This window comes from Aspergillus aculeatinus (genome assembly GCF_003184765.1).
Source record: "Aspergillus aculeatinus CBS 121060 unplaced genomic scaffold BO66scaffold_32, whole genome shotgun sequence".
Lineage (NCBI taxonomy): Eukaryota > Fungi > Ascomycota > Eurotiomycetes > Eurotiales > Aspergillaceae > Aspergillus > Aspergillus aculeatinus.
In genome coordinates this window covers 119,406-132,735 of record NW_020291501.1, presented here as the reverse complement: position 1 = coordinate 132,735, position 13,330 = coordinate 119,406, and the positions used below count along the sequence as shown (strand labels likewise).

The following is a 13,330-nucleotide window of genomic DNA, read 5'->3' as shown; positions in this document are numbered from 1 at the left end:
GGTCAAGGGGTCATCTTACGCTCAACGATTGGATGCGCAAGGTCCGAGTTCAGCATTGCATTCGTCGGCATTCGCAGGATTGACAGACCACAATCCTCTGATACTCCCCTTCTTGCGAGCAGCATACCCGTTCTGCAAGCATCGCTTTGTAGGGTGCCATAGTCGCACGGGTGCCCTAAAAGACGCACCTGCGCGGGAAACCCCGTGGTTGGGTCAGCGGCCAGATGCCTATCTACCTAGTACTTAGTAAGGAGTGAACACTGGACATACAAGCGACCATTCTACTTGCTGAGTTTCGGAGATAGTCGCAGCATGTCTGTAGGCTACAGCATGCTGATGCTTTTTACCATGTCCGTCCACAGCCCCCTCCGCTAACATCGGGTCCGAAGCGTGAACCCAAAGATAAGCCTGTAGTGAGTGATTCTGGATTGGTGTAAAGTCGCATAGTTTGGGATGAATCTCCCCATTAACGGTCACCTTTGACCTTGTTCATATCTAGTTGTACAAATATGCAATTGAGTCGGTAAAATAAGCTTCTATATGTAAATTAGGTTGACTTTGATAGAGTAGAATAAGATAATCTTCTCGTAGGAATACCACTTAGATCTGTGGCGAAGATGCGAATATGTCTCTTTGTATGTACTAGATAAAGAGGTTTACTATCTAAAGGGGCTTTCTGCTCCGCCACGGTCCGGCCTCAGGATCACGCTCGGCAATGCGCGTTTTGTCCACTGGTCTCGTTAGCACCCCGCAAAATATGTATATATTCATGTCCTGCTTAATATTAATGGTCCTCGTCAGCCATGCTCCGAAACACTCCTGTTACAATAGTAGGCAGTAGTTGAGAAGAATAGCAGAAGTAAATTACATAGTACAACATCTAATCAGTATAAAGAGCCTGATTCGCTTGAAAGCTACCTTAAATGGCTGCCCTGAGATGTCAAACGCAGTATTGATCATGATTAGGTTGCTTGTGTGCTAATAGAACAGCTTACCATGCAAAGAACGGAGACTGGGCATACTGATAGGAGAGCACAAAGAAGATAATTCGAATACAATTAGTAAGACAACTTAACTACACAGGTGGACGGTTGGAAGTGGACAAAGGCCCGGTAGCGACCATGGTCAACATAGACTAAACCTAAAATCAAAGATAATAATGTACACATAGTAGATTAACAGCCGACGATGAAATCCTAATCCAACTGAACCGAGTGACTTAACCGCACCCCTCAAGAATAAAAAAAAAAGGCCAACACAATGGTGAGACACCAGCAGAGTCGATCCGGGGTCACACAGACAGTTGTTCCAAGGTTGTGGCCGCGGGACCCCGAAAATAGTAGGGATTGACGTGGCCAGGGCCCAATGACGGCAGGTTGTGGATAAATATAGGGTCAGCGGGTGGGGCGCAGTAGTGAATGGTGGGGAGATCAAGTTTTATGGGGTGATTGATCACTGCTGCAAGGATAAGGGTATTTAATCCGCTGTCTTTCTTCCCTGCCTGAGGATTTCATCTCTCCTGGTTCCTGCACCTTATTTCTCCTTACTCGTTCATCTGTCGGCTTGAACACACGGTCGTTGATCTACCATACCGACTACGTTACAGCAGTAGTGACAACAATCAGTCGTTACAAACACGAACACACGCGCTCGCTTACCTTGCCAATACCTTGAAACCAAAATAAATAGCCTCACCCCCAGAAAACCCGCAACCAAAATGTCCACCTCCACCGCAACCACCACCACAACAGCCACCACCGGCTCCGCCGCGGCCGCCACCTGCACGGGCAACCTCTACGTCCTCCCCGTCCAAGACGCAGCCTGCGCCCTCCCCAACTCCGGTAATTTCTCCTCCGTTATGGACAAATGCTGCTCCCCCGCGACCGTCACCAAATACGACAACGACTGCGGCCTGTACTGCCTGGCGCAGGACCAGACCGTCAAGACCCTTCTGAGCTGTCTCCAGGACAACGGCGCCGTGACCGAGGCCTTCTGCAGCGGGAACCTCACAGCCAGCGCGACAGCCAAGGTCTCGTCCACTGAGACCGGCAAAGCAGGGAAGACAGGCTCCAGCACGGGCAGTGCGGCGAGTAGCACGAGTACCTCCGATAAGAGTGCGGCGGTGGTCGGGCACAAGGTTTCGATGGGCGGGTGGGTCGTGCTGGGGATGGTGGTGTCTTCGTGCTTGTTTGGGGTTATGGGTTAGCTTTCTATGGTGATGCAGATGGGATTATGGGGGTGTGGGTCAGTCTGTGGTGGTTCATTGGGGATAATATCTGCCATGGGGTGGGGAGGTGGCTATCTGGGGGAGAACCCCCAGACCCCCCTTTCTTTCAGCTTCTCGGCAACCTCAACCTCAACCTCAATCCAAGTCCTACCTTAGTTACGATAATATGGCGGGCTGTATTATAGGTTAGTCTTAATCGATCTCTATCGTTCTAATGTGCACGACCACTCTTTCCATTATGGAGTATCACAAACTACACCCTCCACCCCGGATTACTACCTCTCATCTCCCACCTTACCCAGAAACACGCCGCAGCCGCAGCCATCAGCAACGCGCCCACCGTCCCCGCCGCCCGCCGATACGCCCCGGCCTCGACTAGCGCCGTGCGCTCGGGGATCAACAGCCCCACCAACGGCGTGCCCACCAGCGCCCCCATCCCCCGGATCAGATACAGCACCCCGTTCACGCTCGTGAACTTGTCCACCCCGAACACCTCCACCAACGACGCCGGGAACAGCGAGATGTACGCGCTCGCAAACGCCCCGTACAGCACCGTGAACACGATGAAGCAGCCGCGCGCAGCTGCGTCAGAGACCCCGTCATCTGGAGAAAACGTGGCAGGTAGCCAGAAGGCGAAGACCGCCACGGCGCTCACGAGCGTGGTCGTGGCGAGGGCGTTGATCCGGCCGAATTTATCGGCGAGGTAGCCGAGCACGATCCGCGAGACGAAGTTCGAGGCATTGCTCACCGTCAGGAAGGTGGCGGCCGTGGTGGTGCTGTAGCCCAGGGTCTGGGCGAAGGCGACGTAGAAGAAGAGCGGGGTCGTGTACCCGGCGGATTGCAGGAAGCAGCCGGATGCTTGGGCGAGGAAACGTGCAGAAAACGCGGTGGTGCGGTCGACGAGGGGGACGGTGAGGAGCTGCTTCCACTGCGTTCTGGAAGAGGTGCTGCTGGGGTTGGATGTGAGTTGCTCCTGCTGCCGGGCTTTCAGGTTGGCGTGGAACCGTGGTTCCCAGCGTAGGACGGCGCCAGCGCCCGTTACGATGGTCGTGGCAATACAGCCAGACAAACGGAGGGCATTGCGGAAACCGATGTGCGAGATCATCGCCCGCAGGACCGGTGGCCACATCATGCCGCCTATCCCCGTGCCGGAGATGATCACCCCCATGGCCAGGCCGCGGCGGGCGCTGAACCAGGTCGGGGCCACGGACATGGTGGGCACGTAGGCAAGACAGCATCCAACCCCGAGAAGAAGACCCTGCGTTAGGGCGAAATGCCATAGGGCCCGGCTGAAGCTGGCCAGGATGTAGGCGACCCCAAATACCCAGCCGCCGGCGATGATGACGGCTTGCGGTGAGTATTGCTTCGACCAGGCGGTGGCGTAGGGTCCGGCCATGGACATGAGCGCGATGGCTAGAGTGCCGATGAGATCGATGAGCGCCGTCGAAGCGCCCGTGAAGGGGGTGTTGGGCTGCGCTGCCATCTCCTCGTACAGGGATTGGTAGACTCCGAAGGCGAAGACGAAGGAGCAGGTGGTCATCATGATGAGGCAGCCGGCTGCCACGATGGCGACGTAGTGCCTGACCTGTCAGAATAGTAAACTTGGAACGAAGTGGTGGGGTGGTCTGCTCACCATTTCGGATAGGCAGGCTCTGTGGCCGATTCATTTCTAGGTGGCTGCGTGCTACCGGGTTCATTCTGCGGTGGCTGCGAGATTTGTTCGCTCTTGGCATCAACAGACCCAGTGGTCAGCGTTACTTTCTCTTTTGAGTCCGCCATCATAGATCCCGCGAGAAATCCCAGGGTTGAACCGGACCAAGGAGGGGATAAGCCTTTTAGGGCGATCTGATAAGAGGGTCACGACCATTCCACTGCCGAATTGGGTGCCGCGGCTGAAACTTTACCCGCCACACTCGGCAGCCCCAGCATTCCATCTCCCGGTCCCCCCTGGAGGTTGGTAAGATGCGGCGGGTTCGGTTAGTGCCGCGCGCCGCCTGAACCGAATCGGCAGCGAGGGTGCCGACTCGACCGCCAAGATTTCAGTATTCCATCAGGAAAGCCAGCAGAGCGGGCGGCGTATGCATTGATTGCGGATTCTGGACGCCGGCCGCCTGCTAGTTGGACGATCTTGTCTTCCTCCAGTGCTGCAAGTTGATAGAGGAGATCTAGAACTCATCCAGAGCTGTGCTTAGGCTGAAATGGGTAATGAGTTGCATGATTGCACTGGGATGGCGGGAATTAAAGAAGAAGAGAAGGAGAAACAGAAAGGGAGAACAAAAGATGAAGAAAAGATTATATTGAAGTGATGGCGATTTCTTTAGTTAGGTTGAGGGGGTTGCGTAATATCGGCGTTTCTGGGCAGTCCAGGCCACGTGACCGCACCAAGCGAGTTGCCCACCTTGAGAACTTGGCTAGTTCATCGAACAATCAACCACCAAGGGATCGAGAAATCGTTCCACATGGCCCATTCTCAAGCTTCACAAAGCCGCTTAAAGGCAATTAAAAGAAGCAACACGAGGGGTCAACTGGGTGGTTTTGAACACATCTATACTGATTGCATTGACAGTAATAGTGAACACAAAAAAATAAATGAATGACACAGATCCCTAGTAATTCACTGTTAGTCCTATCTAGTATTATTTGATATTAACATTGGGGAGTGATGTCCCAATTATCCAGCCAGGGCGTGGCGCAGTCAATCCTTCCTCACGCTCAGCCATCTGATTGGTTGCCTGTATGTGTGTGCCGGTCAGCATGATCCCTGCTGTGGCTGTGACCACCGCCAGGCGTGGGGCGTCAGACGGCGGTTGAGCTGAGGACGAACCTGCATTTTACCTGTCTTAAAAGTCAGATCCGGCTCCTCTTTCCTATAGTTCGACTAAATATTTCCCTAGAATACGGGGAGCAGGTCGCAAAACGGAGATTCGAGAGCTGTCGAGGATAGTACCGATGGCTTTGTCGCGCTCAGCAAGCAAGCGCCTGCTGCCTGACGATGAGGATGATAACGATGGGAGCAGCATAAGTAGCAAGCGGGCCTGCTCCGAGACGCCCGCAGAGAGTCTCACTCATGCTATCACTACTCCAGATGGCGACTGTTTCGGAGAGCAGCCGTTTGATGACCTTCCAGACCCTTTCGGGTGTAACGTGGGCGGCTCGATTTGGCCACAACAGGGTTATCCGGAGATACGGGTGGAGGATCCGTATGGGGCGCTAATCCGGGACTCAGGCTTGGCATCTCATCCGTCGCACGAGGTGGATATCAATATGTTGGACAGCAATTGGAATGCATTGCGGGGGGATAATCTGAGGTTGGACGTGGAAGATCGCCAGGGCGCTCTTGATTCGCCAGCTTTGCAGGACTTGGGTCAGAGTGGTAAGACTCTCGAGTGGGAGAAACGAATTGCCTCTAGCACTTCCTGCGCTCAGGCTAACATCATAGCGGTCGGTAAGGACAACAAGGCGCTTCTTACCCTATAACGGACATGCGATTGGCCCACCAGTTGCCGGGGTGCGAACAAGGCCCAGCAGATTTTCAGAGACTCAGTCCCGATCTGGAATTCACGGGAAATTCTGACGTCCAGGATCTATCGATCAAACCTGACTTTGACTGGAACGCAACTAAAATGGAGTTATCCGGTACCAGTCCGGGTACAAATGAGCTTCAAGCCAAGATCATGGGCAAGTCAAAGAAACCAACGAGTGATGCAGACGAGGAACAGTACCGGCCGTATCTCAATAAATGTCAAAGCGAGCCCGTCATAAGCGTTGAATCAGCGGACGCTGTGACATGGGACACTTGCTTTGGAGAGGTATGCAGAAAAACACACTTGTCTCCACCCCCTACCTGTCGCAAGCTAACATTTCCCAGCTCACCGTCGAAGCCACCTCCACATTCAAGGACGACGGAAAGACACAAAGTCGAAACCGAAAGTCAGCGCGGGTCGATCTAACAACCCTTGGCGGAGTCTTCAAGATGTCTTTCACGGACACGAAGAAGTATGCAGGTATCGTAGCTATGCCTGCGCTAGTTGACTTCCTGAAACAATATCGCGTCAAGTTAGTCGGCACACTGTTCGCCGCTCAATTCGATAAGGATGATGGGACTGAGTATTATTGGGAGCCAGAGCTGAGGATCGCTGTCTACGGAAGTATCAATGATAAAGACGCGGTCGGGACTTGCTTATCAGACGCAGGAATGTACCTGCAGCATCCCACAAGCGCAGAGTATGACCCCAGATTCCCATATGTGAACCCACATTATCTTGTGCGACCTGGGGGTGAAATGCCTCGAATTGATGAACTCAGGATTTCCGACCATGAGCAGGGCTCGCAGGTTTCGGAGAGATTGAATGAAGGGGTCAAGAGTGAGCTATTCCGGATCCTCGATACGGTTAACACCTATGAGGGGTCTTATGAAGCCTGCTCCAGTCCAAGGTTGGCGTCGAGATTGAAACCGTAAGTGAAATCTTCGTGTAGCGGATCGAATTAGACGCTGATGTTTCAATGCAGTCACCAGGAAGTGGCTTTGGCGATGATGATAGAAAGGGAATCTGAACAAATTGACGGCCTGAAATTTCCATCTATCTGGGAAGGGCTTGGGAACCACAGGTGAAATTTTAGCAGCACTAGGCGATTGGCACTGTTCATCGCGGCTGACTGGTGGCAGGTACCGGCATAGAATCACAGGGGCCATTGACACAGACCCTAAACCGATGCGTGGCGGTATCCTTGCGGATGTGAGTTATTGGACTGTACCCTGCAATGGTACTGTGTCTGACCTATGTGCAGGACATGGGCTTGGGCAAAACACTTAGCCTTCTATCACTACTCTGCTGCTCCCTAGATGCCATAGATTGTCTACAGCTACCTCTCGACAGCCCTCGGGCGACTCTGATTATTACACCGAAGAGCAGTAAGTTGAAATTCCTGATGGCTTACAATGAGTCGGGGCTGACACAAAAAGCTATTCCGGGATGGGTGGCACAAATTAAAACGTAGGCCTGTTCTTGACACGTTGTCATTTCGCAGCTGACCTTGGCCCCAGACACATCAAACATAACCAACTTCGGTACTTCATATACCATGGCGCAAGCCGAGGCAAAGCCAAACCTTCCCTGATACGCGAGTACGATATTGTCATTACAACATATGATACCATACGCCAGGATTGGCGGATAAAGGATGGTTTAAGCACAGCAACCTGGTATCGCATAGTTCTAGATGAAGGTAAGCGTATGATAAAGAGACTGAGATGAAGATATGATCTACCGCTGGTTGTGATCTGACTTCAGTCTAGCACATCGTATCCGGAGCCAGTCCTCACAGGTGTTCAAGGCCGTGAGCTCCCTGAAAGCCCACTTCCGATGGTGTCTCACCGGCACCCCAATCCAAAACTCTATCGACGATTATGGTGCCCTCTTGAGCTTCATGCAAATGCCGGTCCTGGAGACCAAGTCCGCATTTGATTACTGGATTGCATCACCGGTGAAGCGTCAGCAACCGGGCTATATCCGGACACTCCAAGCGCTCGTGGCTGCCACAGCTTTCCGGCGGACCAAGAAGACGCTCGATTCCGCCCTTCAGCTACCGAAAAAGGTTGAAAGAACCGAATTGATTCACTTGACGGCCGCAGATCGGGAGGTATATGACTATTTCAAAGCGAAAGCATCCAAGACGGCAGCGAAGCTCTCTGGTGAGGCTCAAGATCCTGGAAAGCAAGCCGGTGCAGATACGACCCTTGCACTGATTAACATCCTGCGGCTAATATGCGATTATGGTGAGCGCTTGCTACCTAAATCCGCGCTCGAGCTATGGCGCAACCGAGACAGACATGTAGATGATGTTATCACTGCACCTTGGGAAAGTGTAGACAGCTGCTTGAATGAGGAAGACTTTGTCCCCGACGATCGAAGCACACCGGCTCGTGATAAAGCTGCTGGTGGCAGTGCCAAGCTTGGGGACGTGTATGATGCTGCAGAACGTACAGCTGACACTCCTGCTCAAATGCCGATGGAGGAATGTCACGAGTCTTCTTTTGACTTATCCCCGAAGATGATAGCATTACTCAAGAACTTGGAAAGGCAGAAACGAGACACATCGCAATCAGGTCTGAGGCCTGTAAAAAGGTAGGCCGCGAAAATTCCGCGCTTACAAACGAGAATTGCAAATTCACTAAGTGATCATTAGTGTGGTTTTCAGTCAGTGGACCAAGATGCTAGATCTGATAGCTACGGTTCTCCACTCCAATAATTACAACTACGTTCGTCTCGATGGAGGGTCGAGTTTAACAGATCGCCGGTTAGCGCTTGAGAAATTCACAAGGAATGAGAGCTGCACGGTAATGCTGGCCAGTATTGGCAGTGCCGGAGAAGGGTGAGGAAACATGTATACAATTTCCATGTTTGTTCGGCTGACGGAGAATTCACAGCATCGACCTGACCGCAGCCAACTCCATCCACATTATGGAACCTCATTGGAACCCAATGCTAGAGGCACAGGCAGTTGACAGGGTTCATCGAATAGGCCAGTCTCGCGAAGTTTCGGTTACAAGGTATCTCGTTGCCAACTCCATTGAGGATGTATGTATAGACTGCACCTTTCCTTCTTCAAATCGCGCTGATGAGATTTCAGTACGTTCGCTGGGTCCAGGAAGACAAGCTAGCAGTTATTCACCAGTCGTTGGCTTCCGTTCCAACGTCACAGGCAGATCTTGACCATAGACGATGGAAGGTATGTAGAGTATTGTTCTTGAGTGCTACCTTGATAGAATATGACTAAAATGGTTTCAGAAGCTACAGGTTATTCTGGGTATGGCACCATCAGCAGAGGCAGATGATTAGCCTGCCGTTGAGATGGGAACTTCTCTTCCTCAGAGTTCTTTGCTCTCTGATCATTCAACAAAACTATCATCGACGATCTGCAGGGGATATCATGTGGGATTTATGATCATTAACGTGTATATAATGTCTCAAAGTCGAAATTTCGCGTGCATTCATATGACACATGAGATACAAAAGTCACCCATCATTGGCTTGTTTTGTCTGTGGCATACTCAAGAGGTGGTTGCATTTTCATCTGCATGGGCCCTAGCCTGTTCTACCAAATCATCCCATGAAATCCCAAGCCAATGAGATATCCTCTTCGCCCCAATCTGGTCAGATATCTTTCTTCCGGAGGCCGAAGTGTGCTGTGGGTCAGCGCCATGGAATAGAAGAAATTTGGCGAATTGAGCATTTTTGCGAGCAGGTTTGTTTGTTGCATATCCCAGTGCCGTAATTTTTGACTTGACGGTGCAATTTACCTTGGCTCCATGTTGAATCAGAATCTGTCCAAGCCTTAGAGAGCAGGTTGTCTTGGCAACGGCCTTCAACGCCTGTGAAATATCAATTTGTCTCAATTCCATCCAAGCATAATCCCACAGTGAGACCAAAAAGTCCTCTCTGCGAGGTAGTCTTGCTGTAACACCGATCACAGCTTCGTTCATGACTGGAAGGTACAATCTGTTAAATCGAATCATCGCAAACCATCTGCGGCCAAAGTCGTACATCTCTGCTGAATCGCACTTTACAAATTCTTTGCAAACGTATGCTAACCTCCATTGCCCCTTGTCTATTGTTTTTGTATCAATAAGCCAGCTGAGAAGGTCAGTATTCGAAGCCTGTATAGCTCCCGAATATGTCGATGTCAAGTCGGCAAATGGCAAAAGTATCCCAACAGTTGAGGCAGATCCAAATTCTCCCAGCACGTTTCCCAGATTGAGCCGGTGGCTGTTTGCAAACCGAAATCTCGCCTCAAAGAGAGTAAGGGGGAGGGAGTTGATAGCCTCAATATCATTAGACCTGACTAGATCTAGGATAAACTCTACCTCGTCCTCGGGTGACATATGGCTGTCGTGAACAATGTCATTGGTATTATGTTGCTTTCGGTGAGCTTTGATTGCATGCTGGTCTCTCATATTTGCAGACAAAAATCCGGTTTTTTCATACTCACAGCCTGAAACAGGGCATTTCCAAACGCGAGTATGTTCATCTTCATGTCGCTTTTGTATTGCTATGGACTCAAACCCACGCCGTTGGAGAGGACAATTTAAATATCCGCATCTGTAGGCCTGTAAACCGAATACACGGTCAAGCAGGCCGCATTGACATCCGGAATTGTGAGAGCTGGAAGCACACTGCGCTTTGTTGATGTATTGATAAAGTCGAATTGATACTTGGGATGATGCTAGTGGATCGAAATCAACCCATTTCGTTTCTAGACACATTATCATCCAGGCATCGGGCCAACAATTGTGCGATAAGGGGCTTACCTTCATTCAGATGATATGTTTCTTGTGAGCACATATGGCGGAATCGATAGATGTCGTACAGAAATTGATAAAGCTCTGGGTGATCTGTTTGAAAGGCACGCAGAAACGAAGCTTCCACAATGCGTCCGTCATCCGCCGCGAGTGCGAATCGATCATTCCTGAGCGTAGCCATCAACATGTTGAGGCAGTTTAAAAGACTCGAGGGGGCCTTTGCACCATCCAACAAGCGTAGATAGATCTGAAGGACTTCAAAACACCTCTCCTGCGCATAGTAGTGCAGCCTGTAACCACCTTCAATGAGATGCTGAGTGAATTGATCGTCATCGCTGACGACATCAGGATTGTGAAATCCCTGACAGAAATATGTAATGCAGGTTGTGGCTAAGTCGAGAGTTCCATCGATAAAGCTGATATGACCGGTTACGGCTGTACTAAAAAAATATCTTGAGTCGGTTAGCTATGTGTTCAGCGCCACCATTGCAGTGTGTTTACTCTTTGACCGTAAAGTGGACAAACTGTACGTATTCTTCGCCAATAACTTCAACTATTGGTCCACATAGCTTGTTGAGATTTGGCGCTGCGCTCAATCTTTTTCCTGCATTGACTTTCCCGGGTTGAATACTCAGGGCTTGCTCCATCTCCCGCGAAGTCAATGGCGTGGGTGAGCAGCCCACCCAGGCTAGTATCCTTCTGGCTTTCGCCTTGACAGATGCCGGTCGCAGATTGTTGATCCGAAGTAGAATTCGAGCATAGCTATTTGCTTACATGTGAGCCTTGAGCATTGGTTCTTCACAGCATTGTATAAGAGACTCACGCGCTGTCCAAATCTTCTGGTAGGAGGCTCAGCTCTTCGCAAATCTCCGCGACGTCGTCTAGCAGCTCAATACTGCTCAAGACAACCTTGGCATATAAGAACATTCCTAAGGTCGGATCAATCACATATTAGTACGATATGATATATCAGGTCGATTATCTGTCTTACCATTGGCTTTTGAAGCTAGCGGCTCCATGGATTGGCGTATCTGCGCCTGGACGTCGGGTGGAAATTCACGACTTTCAAACATCAGTCCCAGCTGCTGACTTATAAATGCCTGAATGCCTTCCTGGTTTCTTTTGTCAATTCGAATTGACTCTGAAATCTTCTCCAAAATGGCAGCAATGTCGCTCTCTCGCCGACTGCTGATAAATACCCGCGTTTCGGGACACTTTTCGGGCAGAAGCAAAAGCTGGTTGAGGAGAATACCACGTTCAAGCTCCTCGATCTCATCTACACCATCGACAACCAAAAATGCGGGACCTGCACAATTCAATAAGACTCTGAGAAGCTCGACGGCAACAGTAACATCGCTCCGGATGCGGTCGTGGGTGGAATGGCAGAGCACATCCTGCATGTCCTCATTTCGCCCTGCGAGCTGAAATATCAAAGAGTGCAGCACGCTCAGAGCTGAAGTACTGCTACTGTATGTGTGACTCAGGAAAGCGAAGGCCGTGTGGGCTACTGTGCGTGTCTTATCGATAGCTAAGCTGGCAAGAAATGTTTTTCCTTCACAAAATCTCTGGGTGTCAGTCTCTTCGGCAGACAATGGATCCTTCGAGGTTCACATACCGGCACCTGGAATGCCTTGAAGCCAGAGAATGGGCGGCGTCCCAGCAGAGAAATCCAGCCAACTGGTGAAAGCCTTGTCCCTAAGCAGCCATGCGCCCGACCCGTCGCAAATGCGACCATGACACCAGTTCAGCTTGTCATCGTACATCCTCGGATTGACATCTGTTTTGATCACATGAAACTGCTGTAGTCGCTGAGCACGTTCCTCGGCTTTGAAATGCTCCAAGGCCTTCAATCGAGCCTCGTGCTCCTCGCGAATGTGCTCTAGACGTACTTCATTCCGCATAAGCAAAGAGTGTCTTTCGATATGAGTCTTAACCAGATTGATACGGTCCCTCTTACGAGGCCACACAGACTCGAAGAAATACTTCCATCCTATATCCGGAATCAGCATCACATTTGAGCTCAGATCCTTTAGCCTCCCACCATTTATACGTACGCGACATGGTGAAGAATTTCAACCCCACCTGGTAAAAGTCCAGGATATCCTTGAAGAACAGCACCATCAGATCATAGATACGACTGTTTTGCGCGAACAAGACCGCGCAATCCTGGAACTCCGGCAGCAAGACCCCGATATCGCCCGTTATTTGAAGGATTGCATCAAAGGACTGAGCTAGAACGCTACTCCACTGGAGCAGCAGCTTGATCGGGCCCCAGATCAGGGCCATGATTTCCGGCTTGATTTGGACAAAGTTTTCAATTACTGCTGCGTAGTCGCGGAGACGGTTCAGGTAAGGCTCGATCTTGGCCAGGTGTCGCAGGTGCCCCTTTCTGCCTTGTTCGGCCTGAAGCTGATCGGTAAGGTCGTAGACTTCATCGATGGAGGTAACGGAGAGGATCTTCTGGTAGACTGCGTCGTTGTTGAGGTTTGCTTTGAACTCCTGCACTGCGGCATCGAAGGCGTTCTGGATGAGACTCTGTGCAGCAGACATTCTCGCAATGCTTCTCACTATGTTGCTCACGATGAATAGTTTGCTTGGGAAGAATTTGTGGAACTTTAGCTCAGTGGTGATGATTAGGCGCCAAAGACCGCTCGAGGCTAGCGCTGTGGCTGTGTTGCATCAGTGGGTAATAATCCCTGTCACTTTGCTCCAATCAAGTGTCAGTTGTAGGGCCATGTCCTAGCCTTTGTCGATGAAGTTATCTTTCATGTATATTTCTCTGTCTGGGCTAAGTAAGCGGTGGA

General features: G+C 50.8%; 4 protein-coding genes across 4 annotated transcripts; 2 read left to right on the top strand and 2 right to left on the bottom strand.

Annotated features, from left to right (window-relative positions):
• Positions 1 to 1,641: 1,641 nt before the first annotated feature.
• Positions 1,642 to 2,307, top strand: BO66DRAFT_392868 (uncharacterized protein). The gene has a single exon (XM_025647625.1). The coding sequence runs from the start codon at positions 1,718 to 1,720 to the stop codon at positions 2,204 to 2,206; it is 489 nt and encodes a 162-aa protein (XP_025502591.1). The 5' UTR covers positions 1,642 to 1,717; the 3' UTR covers positions 2,207 to 2,307.
• A 36-nt stretch (positions 2,308 to 2,343) lies between these two features.
• On the bottom strand, positions 2,344 to 4,270 carry BO66DRAFT_121236 (MFS general substrate transporter). Its single transcript, XM_025641903.1, has 2 exons — positions 3,861 to 4,270; positions 2,344 to 3,807 (listed from the first exon to the last, which is right to left on the bottom strand). Exons 1-2 carry the CDS (start codon positions 4,007 to 4,009, stop codon positions 2,481 to 2,483), a joined length of 1,476 nt encoding a protein of 491 aa, XP_025502590.1. The 5' UTR covers positions 4,010 to 4,270; the 3' UTR covers positions 2,344 to 2,480.
• A 1,972-nt stretch (positions 4,271 to 6,242) lies between these two features.
• On the top strand, positions 6,243 to 9,004 carry BO66DRAFT_326222 (DEAD/DEAH box helicase; the record flags this gene model as incomplete). The annotated part of the gene is made up of 10 exons (XM_025643901.1): positions 6,243 to 6,682; positions 6,737 to 6,835; positions 6,894 to 6,963; positions 7,016 to 7,139; positions 7,191 to 7,221; positions 7,272 to 7,453; positions 7,524 to 8,352; positions 8,414 to 8,599; positions 8,655 to 8,805; positions 8,858 to 9,004. The coding sequence occupies 10 exons, from the start codon at positions 6,243 to 6,245 to the stop codon at positions 9,002 to 9,004; spliced, it is 2,259 nt and encodes a 752-aa protein (XP_025502589.1).
• A 158-nt stretch (positions 9,005 to 9,162) lies between these two features.
• On the bottom strand, positions 9,163 to 13,113 carry BO66DRAFT_352345 (NACHT domain protein). The gene is made up of 7 exons (XM_025644772.1): positions 12,581 to 13,113; positions 12,142 to 12,516; positions 11,518 to 12,078; positions 11,350 to 11,455; positions 11,028 to 11,288; positions 10,536 to 10,978; positions 9,163 to 10,480 (listed from the first exon to the last, which is right to left on the bottom strand). Exons 1-7 carry the CDS (start codon positions 13,074 to 13,076, stop codon positions 9,279 to 9,281), a joined length of 3,444 nt encoding a protein of 1,147 aa, XP_025502588.1. The 5' UTR covers positions 13,077 to 13,113; the 3' UTR covers positions 9,163 to 9,278.
• Positions 13,114 to 13,330: the final 217 nt, after the last annotated feature.

Bases quoted from the DNA above. Each gene is read 5' to 3' on its own strand.
- BO66DRAFT_392868 (XM_025647625.1), top strand. From the start codon at position 1,718: ATGTCCACCTCCACCGCAACCACCACCACAACAGCCACCACCGGCTCC.
- BO66DRAFT_121236 (XM_025641903.1), bottom strand. From the start codon at position 4,009: ATGATGGCGGACTCAAAAGAGAAAGTAACGCTGACCACTGGGTCTGTT. The intron at 3,808-3,860 runs GTGAGCAGACCA...CTGACAGGTCAG, and splicing joins GAGCCTGCCTATCCGAAATG to GCACTACGTCGCCATCGTGG.
- BO66DRAFT_352345 (XM_025644772.1), bottom strand. From the start codon at position 13,076: ATGTCTGCTGCACAGAGTCTCATCCAGAACGCCTTCGATGCCGCAGTG. The intron at 11,456-11,517 runs GTAAGACAGATA...ATCCGACCTTAG, and splicing joins GCTAGCTTCAAAAGCCAATG to GAATGTTCTTATATGCCAAG. The intron at 11,289-11,349 runs GTGAGTCTCTTA...GTAAGCAAATAG, and splicing joins CCAGAAGATTTGGACAGCGC to CTATGCTCGAATTCTACTTC.